The sequence below is a fragment of the Tachyglossus aculeatus genome, chromosome 22 (assembly GCF_015852505.1).
Source record: "Tachyglossus aculeatus isolate mTacAcu1 chromosome 22, mTacAcu1.pri, whole genome shotgun sequence".
Classification (NCBI taxonomy): domain Eukaryota; kingdom Metazoa; phylum Chordata; class Mammalia; order Monotremata; family Tachyglossidae; genus Tachyglossus; species Tachyglossus aculeatus.
The window spans coordinates 58,779,382-58,795,322 of NC_052087.1; the positions used below are offsets into that span (position 1 = coordinate 58,779,382).

At 50.0% G+C, this 15,941-nt stretch overlaps 1 protein-coding gene across 1 annotated transcript; it reads right to left on the reverse strand.

The window, feature by feature from the left end:
- Positions 1-1,060: 1,060 nt before the first annotated feature.
- Positions 1,061-15,941, reverse strand: LOC119943840 (protein tyrosine phosphatase receptor type C associated protein). Its single transcript, XM_038765017.1, has 2 exons — positions 15,802-15,941; positions 1,061-1,672 (listed from the first exon to the last, which is right to left on the reverse strand). Exons 1-2 carry the CDS (start codon positions 15,802-15,804, stop codon positions 1,061-1,063), a joined length of 615 nt encoding a protein of 204 aa, XP_038620945.1. The 5' UTR covers positions 15,805-15,941.

Consider the following 15,941-nt stretch of genomic DNA (forward strand, 5'->3'; position numbering starts at 1 on the left):
TATGGACGAATCGGGACGGACACGGTCCCCGTCCCCCGTGGAGTCCCATTTTGCAGATGAGAGAAGCAGCGTGGGGCAGTGGAAAGAGCTCGGGCTTTGGAGTCAGAGGTCATGGGTTCAAATCCCGGCTCCGCCCAATTGTCAGCTGTGTGACTTTGGGCGAGTCACTTTACTTCTCTGGGCCTCAGTTACCACAGCTGTAAAATGGGGATTAAGACTGTGAGCCCCCCCATGGGACAACCTGATCACCTTGTAACCTCCCCAGTGCTTAGTACAGTGTTTTGCACATAATAAGCGCTTAATACATGCCATCATCATTATTATTATCATTATTAAGCTCTTACTGCGTGCCAGGCACTGCACTGAGCGCCGGGATGGACACAGTCCCCGTCCCCCGTGGAGTCCCATTTTGCAGATGAGAGAAGCAGCGTGGGGCAGTGGAAAGAGCTCGGGCTTTGGAGTCAGAGGTCATGGGTTCAAATCCCGGCTCCGCCAATTGTCAGCTGGGTGACTTTGGGCGAGTCACTTCATCATCAATCGTATTTATTGAGCGCTTACTGTGTGCAGAGCGCTTGGGAAGTACAAATTGGCAACATATAGAGACAGTCCCTACCCAACAGTGGGCTCACAGTCTAAACGGGCCTCAGTTACCCCATCTGTAAAATGGGGATTAAGACTGTGAGCCCCCCCACATGGGACAACCTGATCGCCTTGTAACCTCCCCAGTGCTCAGTACGGTGTTTTGCACATAATAAGCGCTTAATAAATGCCATCATGACTATTATTATTAAGGTCTTACGGCGTGCCAGGCACTGCACCGAGCGCCGGGATGGATCCGGGCGAATCGACAGGGACACAGTCCCTGTCCCCCGTGGAGCCCCATTTTGCAGATAACGGAGGCGCAGAGTAGTGACGCGACTTGCCCGTGGTCACCCAGCGGACCCCTTGCAGCGGGTAGTGTGGGGGAGTTGGGGGGCGCGCAGGGGGTTACGGACAGACGCGGAGCGGCTGGTGACGGAAGAAAGATGGTTTATTCCGGGGCAGAGGGAGGGCGAGGGGCCTACAGGGCCGTGACGCTGGGGCCCTGGTCGCTCGCCAGCCCGTCCCCGTCCACGGCCCCCCAGACCGCGCTGCCCGAGAAAGCGTGCAGGTCGCTCAGCAGGACCCCCGCGCTGCCCGCCGGCCCCTGGTCCTCCCGGCCGTCTGCCACCTTCTCGTCGTCGTCGTCCTCCATCTCCTGCTCCTCCTCGGCTCCGGCTGTCGCCTCGTCGGGCTGCCGCTCAGGCCGCGGCGCCTCCTCCTCCTCCTCTTCTTCCTGCTGCCCCTCGTCGTCGTCGTCGTCGTCGTCGTCGTGGTCGTCGTCGTCCTCGCCCAGCTCCTCGCCGCCGGGCAGCCCCCTCCGGCCGCGGCCCCGGCGGCGCCAGAGCCGGTCCAGCGTGGTCCCCGCCAGGCGCCGGGCCCGGCGGAGGGCCGTGGCGCCCAGCCGCGTCGGGTGGTAGCGGCCTTCCGAGTCGCGGCTGAGGCGGCGCCAGGCCAGCGCCAGGCCCAGCAGGAGCAGGAGCAGCAGCACCAGGAGCAGGACCACGGTGGACGTCGGGGCGGTCTCGGCCCCCGAAGCCAGCGCCGGGGGCAGGGGCAGCAGCGGGACCAGGCGCAAGGGCCACGGCCGAGCCTGGGAAGGGGACGGGAACGGCCGCTCAGGTCCCATCTCGGAGCCGCCTCTCCCGACCCTTAGGACGGTGCTCCGCACCTAGGAAGCGCTCAGTCGATACGATTGATGACAATCAATCGTATCGATTGAGCGCTTCCTAGGTGCGGAGCACTGGACTGAGCGCTTGGGAAGTCCAAATTGGCAACATTTAGAGACAGTCCCTACCCAACAGTGGGCTCCCAGTCACAGTTGATGATGGCGACCCCGCGGTAGGCGCTCAAGAAATACGCTCGAATAAGGCTCCTTGGGGTTGACCTCTGACCCCGCACCCGTAGCCCTGGGCGCCTAGCTGGTTCACCTCTTCCCCCAGCTCTCCCTTGGGCACTTCCTCGTCCCCCGCCGGCCCTCGGATTGAGGGGGCAGGGGGTGGGGGGAGGCCTTCCTCCTCCAGCTCAGGTTTTTAGACTAAGTTCCTCGGGGCGGAGATCCGGTTTGCCTGCTCTATTATAAGAATGGCATTTCTTAGGCGCTTACTATGTGCAGAGCACCGTTCTAAGCCCTTACTATGTGCAGAGCACCGTTCTAAGCGCTTACTATGTGCAGAGCACCATTCTGAGTCCTTACTATGTGCAGAGCACCGCTCTAAGCCCTTATTATGTGCAGAGCACCGTTCAAAGCGCTTACTATGTGCAGAGCACCGCTCTAAGCCCTTATTATGTGCAGAGCACCGTTCAAAGCGCTTACTATGTGCAGAGCACCGTTCTAAGCCCTTACTATGTGCAAAGCACCTTTCTAAGCCCTTCCTATGTGCAGAGCACCATTCAAAACGCTTACTGTGTGCAGAGCACCGTTCAAAGCGATTACTATGTGCAGAGCACCGTTCTAAGCCCTTACTATGTGCAGAGCACCGTTCCTTGGGGCGGAGATCTGGTTTGCCTGCTCTGTTATAAGAATGGCATTTCTTAAGCGCTTACTATGTGCAGAGCACCGTTCTAAGCCCTTACTATGTGCAGAGCACCGTTCTAAGCCCTTACTATGTGCGGAGCACCGTTCTAAGCGCTATGTGCAGAGCACCGTTCTAAGCCCTTACTATGTGCAGAGCACCGTTCTAAGCCCTTACTATGTGCAGAGCACCATTCCATGCGCTTACTATGTGCAGAGCACCGTTCTAAGCACTTACTATGTGCAGAGCACCGTTCAAAGCGCTTACTATGTGCAAAGCACCGTTCTAAGCCCTTACTATGTGCAGAGCACCGTTCTAAGTCCTTACTATGTGCAGAGAACCGTTCTAAGTGCTTACTATGTGCAGAGCACCGTTCTAAGCCCTTACTATGTGCAGAGCACCGTTCAAAGCGCTTACTATGTGCAGAGCACCGTTCAAAGCGCTTACTATGTGCAGAGCACTGTTCTAAGCCCTTACTATGTGCAGAGCACCGGTCTAAGCGCTTACTATGTGCAGAGCACTGTTCAAAGCGCTTACTATGTGCAGAGCACCGTTCTAAGCCCTTACTATGTGCAGAGCACCATTCTAAGCGCTTACTATGTGCAGAGCACCGTTCTAAGCCCTTACTATGTGCAGAGCACCGTTCTAAGCCCTTACTATGTGCAGAGCACCGTTCTAAGCCCTTACTATGTGCAGAGCACCGTTCAAAGCGCTTACTATGTGCAGAGCACTGTTCTGAGTCCTTACTATGTGCAGAGCACCACTCTAAGCCCTTATTATGTGCAGAGCACCGTTCAAAGCGCTTACTATGTGCAGAGCACCGTTCAAAGCGCTTACTATGTGCAGAACACCGTTCTAAGCACTTACTATGTGCAGAGCACCGTTCTAAGCCCTTACTATGTGCAAAGCACCGTTCGAGGCTCTTACTATGTGCAAAGCACCGTTCTAAGCTCTTACTATGTGCAGAGCACCGTTCTAAGCGCTTACTATGTGCAAAGCACCGTTCTGAGTCCTTACTATGTGCAGAGCACCACTCTAAGCCCTTATTATGTGCAGAGCACTGTTCAAAGCGCTTACTATGTGCAGAACACCGTTCTAAGCGCTTACTATGTGCAGAGCACCGTTCTAAGCCCTTACTATGTGCAGAGCACCGTTCAAAGCGCTTACTATGTGCAGAGCACCGTTCTAAGCCCTTACTATGTGCAGAGCACCGTTCCTTGGGGCGGAGATCCGGTTTGCCTGCTCTATTATAAGAATGGCATTTCTTAAGCACTTACTGTGTGCAAAGCACCGTTCGAGGCGCTTACTATGTGCAAAGCACCGTTCTAAGCACTTACTGTGTGCAGAGCACCGTTCAAAGCGCTTACTATGTGCAGAGCACCATTCTAAGCATTTACTATGTGCAAAGCACCTTTCTAAGCCCTTACTATGTGCAGAGCACCGTTCTAAGCGCTTACTATGTGCAGAGCACCGTTCAAAGCGCTTACTATGTGCAGAGCACTGTTCTGAGTCCTTACTATGTGCAGAGCACCACTCTAAGCCCTTATTATGTGCAGAGCACCGTTCAAAGCGCTTACTATGTGCAGAGCACCGTTCAAAGCGCTTACTATGTGCAGAACACCGTTCTAAGCACTTACTATGTGCAGAGCACCGTTCTAAGCCCTTACTATGTGCAAAGCACCGTTCGAGGCTCTTACTATGTGCAAAGCACCGTTCTAAGCTCTTACTATGTGCAGAGCACCGTTCTAAGCGCTTACTATGTGCAAAGCACCGTTCTGAGTCCTTACTATGTGCAGAGCACCACTCTAAGCCCTTATTATGTGCAGAGCACTGTTCAAAGCGCTTACTATGTGCAGAACACCGTTCTAAGCGCTTACTATGTGCAGAGCACCGTTCTAAGCCCTTACTATGTGCAGAGCACCGTTCAAAGCGCTTACTATGTGCAGAGCACCGTTCTAAGCCCTTACTATGTGCAGAGCACCGTTCCTTGGGGCGGAGATCCGGTTTGCCTGCTCTATTATAAGAATGGCATTTCTTAAGCACTTACTGTGTGCAAAGCACCGTTCGAGGCGCTTACTATGTGCAAAGCACCGTTCTAAGCACTTACTGTGTGCAGAGCACCGTTCAAAGCGCTTACTATGTGCAGAGCACCATTCTAAGCATTTACTATGTGCAAAGCACCTTTCTAAGCCCTTACTATGTGCAGAGCACCGTTCTAAGCGCTTACTATGTGCAGAGCACCGTTCAAAGCGCTTACTATGTGCAGAGCACTGTTCTGAGTCCTTACTATGTGCAGAGCACCACTCTAAGCCCTTATTATGTGCAGAGCACCGTTCAAAGCGCTTACTATGTGCAGAGCACCGTTCAAAGCGCTTACTATGTGCAGAACACCGTTCTAAGCACTTACTATGTGCAGAGCACCGTTCTAAGCCCTTACTATGTGCAAAGCACCGTTCGAGGCTCTTACTATGTGCAAAGCACCGTTCTAAGCTCTTACTATGTGCAGAGCACCGTTCTAAGCGCTTACTATGTGCAAAGCACCGTTCTGAGTCCTTACTATGTGCAGAGCACCACTCTAAGCCCTTATTATGTGCAGAGCACTGTTCAAAGCGCTTACTATGTGCAGAACACCGTTCTAAGCGCTTACTATGTGCAGAGCACCGTTCTAAGCCCTTACTATGTGCAGAGCACCGTTCAAAGTGCTTACTATGTGCAGAGCACCGTTCTAAGCCCTTACTATGTGCAGAGCACCGTTCCTTGGGGCGGAGATCCGGTTTGCCTGCTCTATTATAAGAATGGCATTTCTTAAGCACTTACTGTGTGCAAAGCACCGTTCGAGGCGCTTACTATGTGCAAAGCACCGTTCTAAGCACTTACTGTGTGCAGAGCACCGTTCAAAGCGCTTACTATGTGCAGAGCACCATTCTAAGCATTTACTATGTGCAAAGCACCTTTCTAAGCCCTTACTATGTGCAGAGCACCGTTCTAAGCGCTTACTATGTGCAGAGCACCGTTCAAAGCGCTTACTATGTGCAGAGCACCGTTCTAAGCCCTTACTATGTGCAGAGCACCGTTCTAAGCACTTACTATGTGCAGAGCACCGTTCAAAGCGCTTACTATGTGCAGAGCACCGTTCTAAGCACATACTATGTGCACAGCACTGTTCTAAGCCCTTACTATGTGCAGAGCACCGGTCTAAGCGCTTACTATGTGCAGAGCACTGTTCAAAGCGCTTACTATGTGCAGAGCACCGTTCTAAACCCTTACTATGCAGAGCACCGTTCAAAGCGCTTACTATGTGCAGAGCACCGTTCTAAGCCCTTACTATGTGCAGAGCACCGTTCTAAGCACTTACTATGTGCAGAGCACCGTTCTAAGCGCTTACTATGTGCAGAGCACCGTTCTAAGCGCTTACTATGTGCAGAGCACCGTTCAAAGCCCTTACTATGTGCAGAGCACTGTTCTAAGCACTTACTATGTGCAGAGCACTGTTCTAAGCCCTTACTATGTGCAGAGCACCGTTCTAAGTGCTTACTATGTGCAGAGCACCGTTCTAAGCGCTTACTATGTGCAGAGCACCGTTCTAAGCGCTTACTATGTGCAGAGCACCGTTCAAAGCGCTTACTATGTGCAGAGCACCGTTCTAAGCGCTTACTATTGAAGCAGCGTGGCTCAGTGGAAAGAGCCCGGGCTTTGGAGTCAGAGGTCATGGGTTCGAATCCCGGCTCTGCCACATGTCTGCTGTGTGATCTTGGGCAAGTCACTTAACTTCTCTGGGCCTCAGTTCCCTCATCTGTCAAATGGGGATGAAGACTGTGAGCCCCACGTGGGCAACCCGATCACCCTGTATCCTCCCCAGCGCTTAGAACAGTGCTTTGCACATAGTAAGCGCTTAACAAATGCCAATTATTATTATTATTACTATGTGCAAAGCACTGTTCTAAGCCCTTACTATGTGCAGAGCACTGTTCTAAGCGCTTACTATGTTCAAAGCACCGTTCTAAGCGCTTACTATGTGCAGAGCACCGTTCTAAGCGCTTACTTAGAGAAGCAGCGTGGCTCGGTGGAAAAGAGTGCGGGCTTGGGAGTCAGAGGTCATGGGTTCGAATCCCACCTCCCCCACATGTCTGCCGTGTGACCTTGGGCAAGCCACTTCCCTTCCTCTGTGCCTCAGTTCCCTCATCTGTAAAATGGGGACTAAGACCGTGAGCCCCACGTGGGACAACCTCATCTCCTTGTGTCCCCCCCCAGTGCTTTGCACATAGTAAGCGCTTAACAAATACCAACATTATTATTATTACTTTGGGCAGGGCACTGTTCTAAGCGCTTGCTGTGTGCGGAGCACTGTTCTGAACGCTTGGGAGAGGACGCTGCAACGTGGTTTGTCTAAACACGGTCCCTCCCCGCGATGAGCTTGCGGCCTAGAGGGCGAGACGGATATCGATATATATTAGACGCCTAATTGGACCGAACCGCTGTCGGGGTTGAAAGAGGGGGTGAAGAAAGGGTACCTGTGTGAAGGTGGGGAAGCCGTCTACTACCGGCGTTGCACTCTCCACAGTGCTCTGTGAGCCCGTTGTTGGGTAGGGACCGTCTCTCCATGTGGCCAACTTGTCCTTCCCAAGCGCTTAGTACAGTGCTCCGCACACAGTAAGCGCTCACTAAATACGATTGAATGAATTCCCTCACCTCGCGTCCCTCTTCCCCCCCAGACTGTGAGCTCGCTGTGGGCAGGGATTGTCACTCTTTGCTGTAACGCACTTTCCCAAGCGCTTAGTACAGTGCTCCGCACACGGTAAGCGCTCACTAAATACGATTGATTGAATTCCCTCACCTCGTGTCCCTCTTCCCCCCCAGACCGTGAGCTCGCTGTGGGCAGGGATTGTCACTCCTTGCTGTAACGCACTTTCCCAAGCGCTTAGTAGCGTGGCTCAGTGGAAAGAGCCCGGGCTTTGGAGTCAGAGGTCATGGGTTCGAATCCCCGCTCTGCCACATGTCTGCTGTGTGACCTTGGGCAAGTCACTTCTCTGAGCCTCAGTGACCTCATCTGTAAAATGGGGATGAAGACTGTGAGCCCCACGTGGGACAACCTGATCACTTTGTATCCCCCCAAGCACTTGGAACAGTGCTTTGCACATAGTAAGTGCTTAACAAATGCCAACATTATTAGTAGTAGTACTACCATGCTCTGCACACAGTAAGCGCTCACTAAATACGACTGATTGAATTCCCTCACCTCGTGTCCCTCTTCCCCCCCAGACTGTGAGCTCGCTGTGGGCAGGGATTGTCACTCTTTGCTGTAACGCACTTTCCCAAGCGCTTAGTACAGTGCTCCACACACGGTAAGCGCTCAATTAATATGATTGATTGAATTCCCTCACCTCGTGTCCCTCTTCCCCCCCCAGACTGTGAGCTCGCTGTGGGCAGGGATTGTCACTCTTTGCTGTAACGCACTTTCCCAAGCGCTTAGTACAGTGCTCTGCACACGGTAAGCGCTCAATAAATACGATTGAATGAATGCACAGTGGCTGGCGCCTCCTCCATTGTGCTCTCCCCAACGCTCAGTAGGGTGCCCTGCACAGACTATCGCTCTCCCCGGCTTCAAAGCTCTTCCACTTCTCTGTGCCTCAGTTACCTCATCTGTCAAATGGGGATGAAGACTGTGAGCCCCCCCGTGGAACAACCTGATCGCCTTGTAACCTCCTCAGCGCTTAGAACAGTGCTTTGCACATAGTAAGCGCTTAATAAATGCCATTATGATCATTATGATGATGATTACTGAAGGCTCACCTCCTCCAAGAGGCCTTCCCAGACTCTTTTCCTCAGTTTCCCCCCTCCCTTCCGCATCACCACAACTCGCTCCCTTTGCTCTTCCCCGCCCCACAGCGCTTACGTCTCTATCTCTACATAATAATAATAATAATGGCATTTATTAAGCGCTTACTACATGCAAAGCACTGTTCTAAGCGCTGGGGAGGTTACAAGGTGATCAGGTTGTCCCACGGGGGGCTCACAGTCTTCATCCCCATTTTACAGATGAGGTCACTGAGGCCCACAGAAGTGAAGCGAGAAGCAGCGTGGCTCAGCGGAAAGAGCCCGGGCTTTGGAGTCAGAGGTTGTGGGTTCAAATCCCGGACCCGCCAACTGACAGCTGTGTGACTTTGGGCAAGTCACTTCACTTCTCTGGGCCTCAGTGACCTCATCTGGAAAATGGGGACTAAGACTGTAAGCCCCCCGATGGGACAACCCGATCACCTTGTAACCGTCCCAGCGCTTAGAACAGTGCTTTGCACATAGTAAGCGCTTAACAAATACCATCATTATTATTATTATTATTATAAGTGACTTGCCCAAAGTCACACAGCTGACAAGTGGCGGAGCTGGGACTTGAACCCATGACCTCTGACTCCAAAGCCCGGGCTCTTTCCACTGAGCCACGCTGCTTCTCTACATCCATAATTCTATTTATTTATATTGAAGCCTTGTTTACTTGCTTCGATATCTGTCTCCCCCCCCCCCCAAGACTGTGAGCCCATTGTGAGCAGGGATTATTGCCGTATTGCACTTTCCAAGCGCTTAGCACAGTGCCCCGCACACAGTAAGCGCTCAATAAATACGACTGAACGAATGCACACGGAATAAGAATAATGATGGTATCTGTTCAACGCTTACTATGTGCCAAGCACTGTTCTAAGCACTGGGGTACATACAACATTGCTTGGCCCGTAGTAAGCGCTTAACAGATACCCTCATTATTATTATTACTCTATTTATTTATTTATTTATTTATTTTATTCGCTGAACAGATACCCTCATTATTATTATTACTCTATTTATGCATTTTATTTGTACATATCTATTCTATTTATTTCATTTTGTTAGTACGTTCGGTTTTGTCCTCCGTCTCCCCCCTTTTAGACTGTGAGCCCACTGTTGGGTAGGGACCGTCTCTAGATGTTGCCAATTTGTACTCCCCAAGCGCTTAGTACAGTGCTCTGCACATAGTAAGCGCTTAACAGATACCCTCATTATTAGTATTATTACTCTATTTATTTATTTATTTTATTCGCTTAACAGATACCCTCATTATTATTATTACTCTATTTATTTATTTTATTTGTACCTATCTATTCTATTTATTTCATTTTGTTAGTACGTTCGGTTTTGTCCTCTGCCTGCCCCTTTTAGACTGGGAGCCCGCTGTTGGGTAGGGACCGTCTCTACATGTTGCCAATTTGTACTTCCCAAGCGCTTAGTACAGTGCTCTGCACATAGTAAGCGCTCAATAAGTACGATTGATGACGATGATGATGATTACAAGATAATCAGGTTGTCCCCCCTTGGGGCTCACAGTCTTCATCCCCATTTTCCAGATGGGATCACCGAGGCATAGAGAAGTCGCCCAAAGTCACTCAGTTGGAACCCACAACCTGCGCCTCCCCGGGGCCTGGTTCTTTCTCCTTCGCCCCACCGTGCTCTCTCCGGCGCTCAGTACAGTGCTCTGCACGCAGTGCTCCCCCTCCCCCCCACACACCCGGACGGTCCAGGGTGGACGGACGGGCCGGGACGCCCCGACAGGTCGGACCCAACTTGGCCAAGCGCTTAGTACAGTGCTCTGCACATAGTAAGCGCTCAATAAATACGATTGATGATGATGATGATGACGATGACTTCCAGTGCTCTGCACGCAGTGAGCGCTCAGTAAATACGATTCTATGGTATTTTCGATTTCCTGTTGTATTTATGATGGTTCTGTCACACGATTGAACGGAGTGAGTGAATTGGGGTTGGGGGGGCAACAGTCATCATCATCAATCGTATTTATTGTACATATTTATTACTCTTTATTTATTTTACTTGTACATATCTATTCTATTTATTTTATTTTGTTAGTCTGTTTGGTTTTGTTCTCTGTCTCCCCCTTTTAGACTGTGAGCCCACTGTGGGGTAGGGACTGTCTCTAGATGTTGCCAATTTGTACTTCCCAAGCGCTTAGTACAGTGCTCTGCACATAGTAAGCGCTCAATAAATACGATTGATTGATTGATTGCAGAGCACTGGACTAAGCGCTTGGGAAGTCCAAGTCGGCAACATAGAGAGACGGTCCCTACCCAACAATGGGCTCGTTCATTCATTCATTCAGTCGTATTTATGGAGCGCTTACTGTGTGCAGAGCACTGTACTAAGCGCTTGGGAAGTCCCAAGTTGGCAACATAGAGAGACGGTCCCTACCCAACAATGGGCTCGTTCATTCATTCATTCAGTCGTATTTATTGAGCGCTTACTGTGTGCAGAGCTCTGTACTAAGCGCTTGGGAAGTCCAAGTTGGCAACATAGAGAGACGGTCCCTACCCAATAATAATAATAATGTTGGCATTTGTTAAGCGCTTACTATGTGCAAAGCACTGTTCTAAGCGCTGGGGGGATACAAAGTGATCAGGTTGTCCCACGTGGGGCTCACAGTCTTAATCCCCATTTTACAGATGAGGTAACTGAGGCTCAGAGAAGTTAAGTGACTTGCCCAAGGTCACACAGCAGAAACGTGGTGGAGATTCATTCAGTCGTCTTTATTGAGCGCTTACTGTGTGCAGAGCACTGGACTAAGCGCTTGGGAAGTCCAAGTCGGCAACATAGAGAGACGGTCCCTACCCAACAATGGGCTCGCTCATTCATTCATTCAGTCGTATTTATTGAGCGCTTACCGTGTGCAGAGCACTGGACTAAGCGCTTGGGAAGCCCAAGTCGGCAACATAGAGAGACGGTCCCTACCCAACAATGGGCTCGTTCATTCATTCATTCAGTCGTATTTATTGAGCGCTTACCGTGTGCAGAGCACTGGACTAAGCGCTTGGGAAGTCCAAGTCGGCAACATAGAGAGACGGTCCCTACCCAACAATGGGCTCGCTCATTCATTCATTCAGTCGTATTTATTGAGCGCTTACTGTGTGCAGAGCACTGGACTAAGCGCTTGGGAAGTCCAAGTCGGCAACATAGAGAGACGGTCCCTACCCAACAATGGGCTCGTTCATTCATTCATTCAGTCGTACTTATTGAGCGCTTACTGTGTGCAGAGCTCTGTACTAAGCGCTTGGGAAGTCCAAGTCGGCAACATAGAGAGACGGTCCCTACCCAATAATAATAATAATGTTGGCATTTGTTAAGCGCTTACTATGTTCTAAGCGCTGGGAGGATACAAAGTGATCAGGTTGTCCCACGTGGGGCTCACAGTCTTAATCCCCATTTTACAGATGAGGTAACTGAGGCTCAGAGAAGTTAAGTGACTTGCCCAAGGTCACACAGCAGAAACGTGGTGGAGATTCATTGTCGTCTTTATTGAGCGCTTACTGTGTGCAGAGCACTGGACTAAGCGCTTGGGAAGTCCAAGTCGGCAACATAGAGAGACGGTCCCTACCCAACAATGGGCTCGTTCATTCATTCATTCAGTGGTATTTATTGAGCGCTTCCTGTGTGCAGAGCACTGGACTAAGCGCTTGGGAAGTCCAAGTCGGCAACATGGAGAGACGGTCCCCACCCAACAGTGGGCTCGTTCATTCATTCATTCAGTCGTATTTATTGAGCGCTTACCGTGTGCAGAGCACTGGACTAAGCACTTGGGAAGTCCAAGTTGGCAACATAGACGGTCCCTACCCAACAATGGGCTCGTTCATTCATTCAGTCAGTCGTATTTATTGAGCGCTTACCGTGTGCAGAGCACTGTACTAAGCGCTTGGGAAGTCCCAAGTTGGCAACATATAGAGACGGTCCCTACCCAACAATGGGCTCGTTCATTCATTCAGTCAGTCATATTTATTGAGCGCTTACTGTGTGCAGAGCTCTGTACTAAGCGCTTGGGAAGTCCAAGTTGGCAAAATATAGAGACGGTCCCTACCCAACAATGGGCTCATTCATTCATTCATTCAGTCGCCTTTATTGAGCGCTTACTGTGTGCAGAGCACTGTACTAAGCCCCTGGGAAGTCCAAGTTGGCAACATAGAGAGACGGTCCCTACCCAACAATGGGCTCGTTCATTCATTCATTCAGTGGTATTTATTGAGCGCTTCCTGTGTGCAGAGCACTGGACTAAGCGCCTGGGAAGTCCAAATTGGCAACATAGAGAGAAGGTCCCTACCCAACAATGGGCTCATTCATTCATTCAGTCAGTCGTATTTATTGAGCGCTTACTGTGTGCAGAGCACTGTACTAAGCGCTTGGGAAGTCCAAGTCGGCAACATAGAGAGACGGTCCCTACCCAACAATGGGCTCGTTCATTCATTCATTCAGTGGTATTTATTGAGCGCTTCCTGTGTGCAGAGCACTGGACTAAGCGCCTGGGAAGTCCAAATTGGCAACATAGAGAGACGGTCCCTACCCAACAGTGGGCTCCCAGTCGAGGGGTGGAATTGGGGGGCCGGGGGGTGAAACCCACACTTCCCCTCCCCCGGATCGAGGCTTCTGTGCACCTGCTTGCCCGCCCACCCACCCGTGGGTGGGTGAGAACGGGGACGCGGTGGCAAGCGGAGCGTGAGGCCGCTCGCCCACCCGGTTCGGGAGGAAACGTGCGGTCGGAAGGAGGCAGGTGGAGGCGACGCAGCCGAGGCCTAGTGCGACTCTGATGTTTGTGCGCCTGCAGGCCCCCCCCCCCGCCCAGTACGGGCTTGGGAGTCAGCGGTCATGGGTTCGAATCCCGGCCCCGCCACTCGCCCGCTGTGTGACAAGTCACTTCCCTTCTCTGGGCCTCAGTTGCCTCATCTGTCAAACGGGGGTTAAGACTGTGAGCCCATCCCCCCCCATCTTACCTCCTTCCCTTCCCCACAGCACCTGTATATATGTATATAAGTTTGTACAGATTTATTACTCTATTTATTGTACATACCTGTCCTATTTATTTTATTTTGTTAGTGTGTTTCGTTTGGTTCTCTGTCTCCCCCTTTTAGACTGTGAGCCCACTGTTGGGTAGGGACTGTCTCTAGATGTTGCCAACTTGGACTTCCCAAACGCTTAGTACAGTGCTCTGCACATAGTAAGCACTCAATAAATACGATTGATGATGATGATGATGATGATGCTTTGCACATAGTAAGCGCTTAACAAATGCCATCATCATTATTATTATTGTTAGCTACGATTGAATGAATGAATAGGATTGAATGAGTGAATGACTGCTCCCGTTCATTCATTCATTCATTCAGTCGTATTGATTGAGCGCTTAGAACAGTGCTTGGCACATAGTAAGCGCTTAACAAATGCCATCATCATTATTATTATTGTTAGCTACGATTGAATGAATGAATGAATATGAGTGAATGGCTGCTCCCCTTCATTCATTCACTCAGTCGTATTGATTGAGCGCTTAGAACAGTGCTTGGCACATAGTAAGCGCTTAACAAATGCCATCATTATTATTATTATTGTTAGCTACGATTGATTGAATGAGTGAATGGCTGCTCCCCTTCATTCATTCATTCAGTCGTATTGATTGAGCGCTTAGAACAGTGCTTGGCACATAGTAAGCGCTTAACAAATGCCATCATCATTATTATTATTGTTAGGTACGATTGAATGAATGAATGGATATGATTGAATGAGTGAATGGCTGCTCCCCTTCATTCATTCACTCAGTCGTATTGATTGAGCGCTTAGAACAGTGCTTGGCACATAGTAAGCGCTTAACAAATGCCATCATGATTATTATTATTGTTAAGTACGATTGAATGAATGAATGAATATGATTGAATGAGTGAATGGCTGCTCCCCTTCATTCATTCATTCAGTCGTATTGATTGAGCGCTTAGAACAGTGCTTGACACATAGTAAGCGCTTAACAAATGCCATCATCATTATTATTATTGTTAGCTACGATTGAATGAATGAATGAATATGATTGAATGAGTGAATGGCTGCTCCCCTTCATTCATTCATTCAGTCAGTCGTATTGATTGAGCACTTACTGCGTGCAGGGCACTGTACTAAGCGCTTGGGAAGTCCAAGTTGGCGACATATAGAGACGGTCCCTACCCAACAGTGGGTTCACAGTCTAGATCAATCAATCAATTAATCAATCATATTTATTGAGCGCTTACTGTGTGCAGAGCACTGTACTAAGCGCTTGGGAAGTACAAATTGGCAACATATTCATTCATTCAATCATTCAATCGTATTGATTGAGTGCTTACTGTGTGCAGAGCACTGGACTAAGCGCTTGGGAAGTACAAGTTGGTAACATATGGAGACGGTCCCTACCCAACAGTGGGCTCAAAGTCTAGATCAATCAATCAATCAATCAATCGTATTTATTGAGCGCTTACTGTGTGCAGAGCACTGTACTAAGCGCTTGGAAAGTACAAGTTGGCAACATCTAGAGACGGTCCCTACCCAACAGCGGGCTCACAGTCTAAAAGGGGGAGACAGAGAACAAAACCAAACATACTAGCAAAATAAAATAAATAGAATAGATATGTACAAGTAAAATAAATAGAATAATAAATATGTACAAACATCATATATACAGGTAGATACGATCGAATGAATGAATGAATATGATTGAATGAGTGAATGGCTGCTCCCCTTCATTCATTCATTCAGTCAATCGTATTGATTGAGCGCTGACTGCGTGCAGGGCACTGTACTAAGCGCTTGGGAAGTCCAAGTTGGCGACATATAGAGACGGTCCCTACCCAACAGTGGGCTCACAGTCTAGATATGATTGAATGAATGAATAAATGAATATGATTGAATGAGCGATTGGCTGCTCCCCTTCATTCATTCATTCATTCATTCATTAGTACAGTGCTAAGCGCTTAGTCCAGTGCTCTGCACACAGTAAGCGCTCAATAAATATGATTGATTGATTGATTCAGATTTATTGAGCACTTACTGTGTGCAGAGCACTGTACTAAGCGCTTGGGAAGTACAAATTGGCAACATATAGAGACGGCCCCTACCCAACAGTGGGCTCACAGTCTAAAAGGGGGAGACATGGCTGCTCCCCTTCCTTCATTCATTCATTCATTAGTCCAGTGCTCTGCACACAGTAAGCGCTCAATAAATACGACTGATCGATTGATTCAGATTTATTGAGCGCTTACTGTGTGCAGAGCACTGTACTGAGCGCTTGGGAAGTCCAAGTTGGCGACATACAGAGACGGTCCCCACCCAACAACGGGCTCCCAGTCTAGCCCGTCCACGTGCCCCCTTCCAAAGCTCTCACCATGGGGCGTTGGGGGTCCAGACGACACTCGGGGCTCCTGCTGCGGGTCCGTGCCTCGGTGGACTGAGCGGAGCGGGCCGGCCCGGGGGCTGCGCTGGGGTTTCCGGCTTCCAGGCCCACACCCCCCGACAATTTCTCCT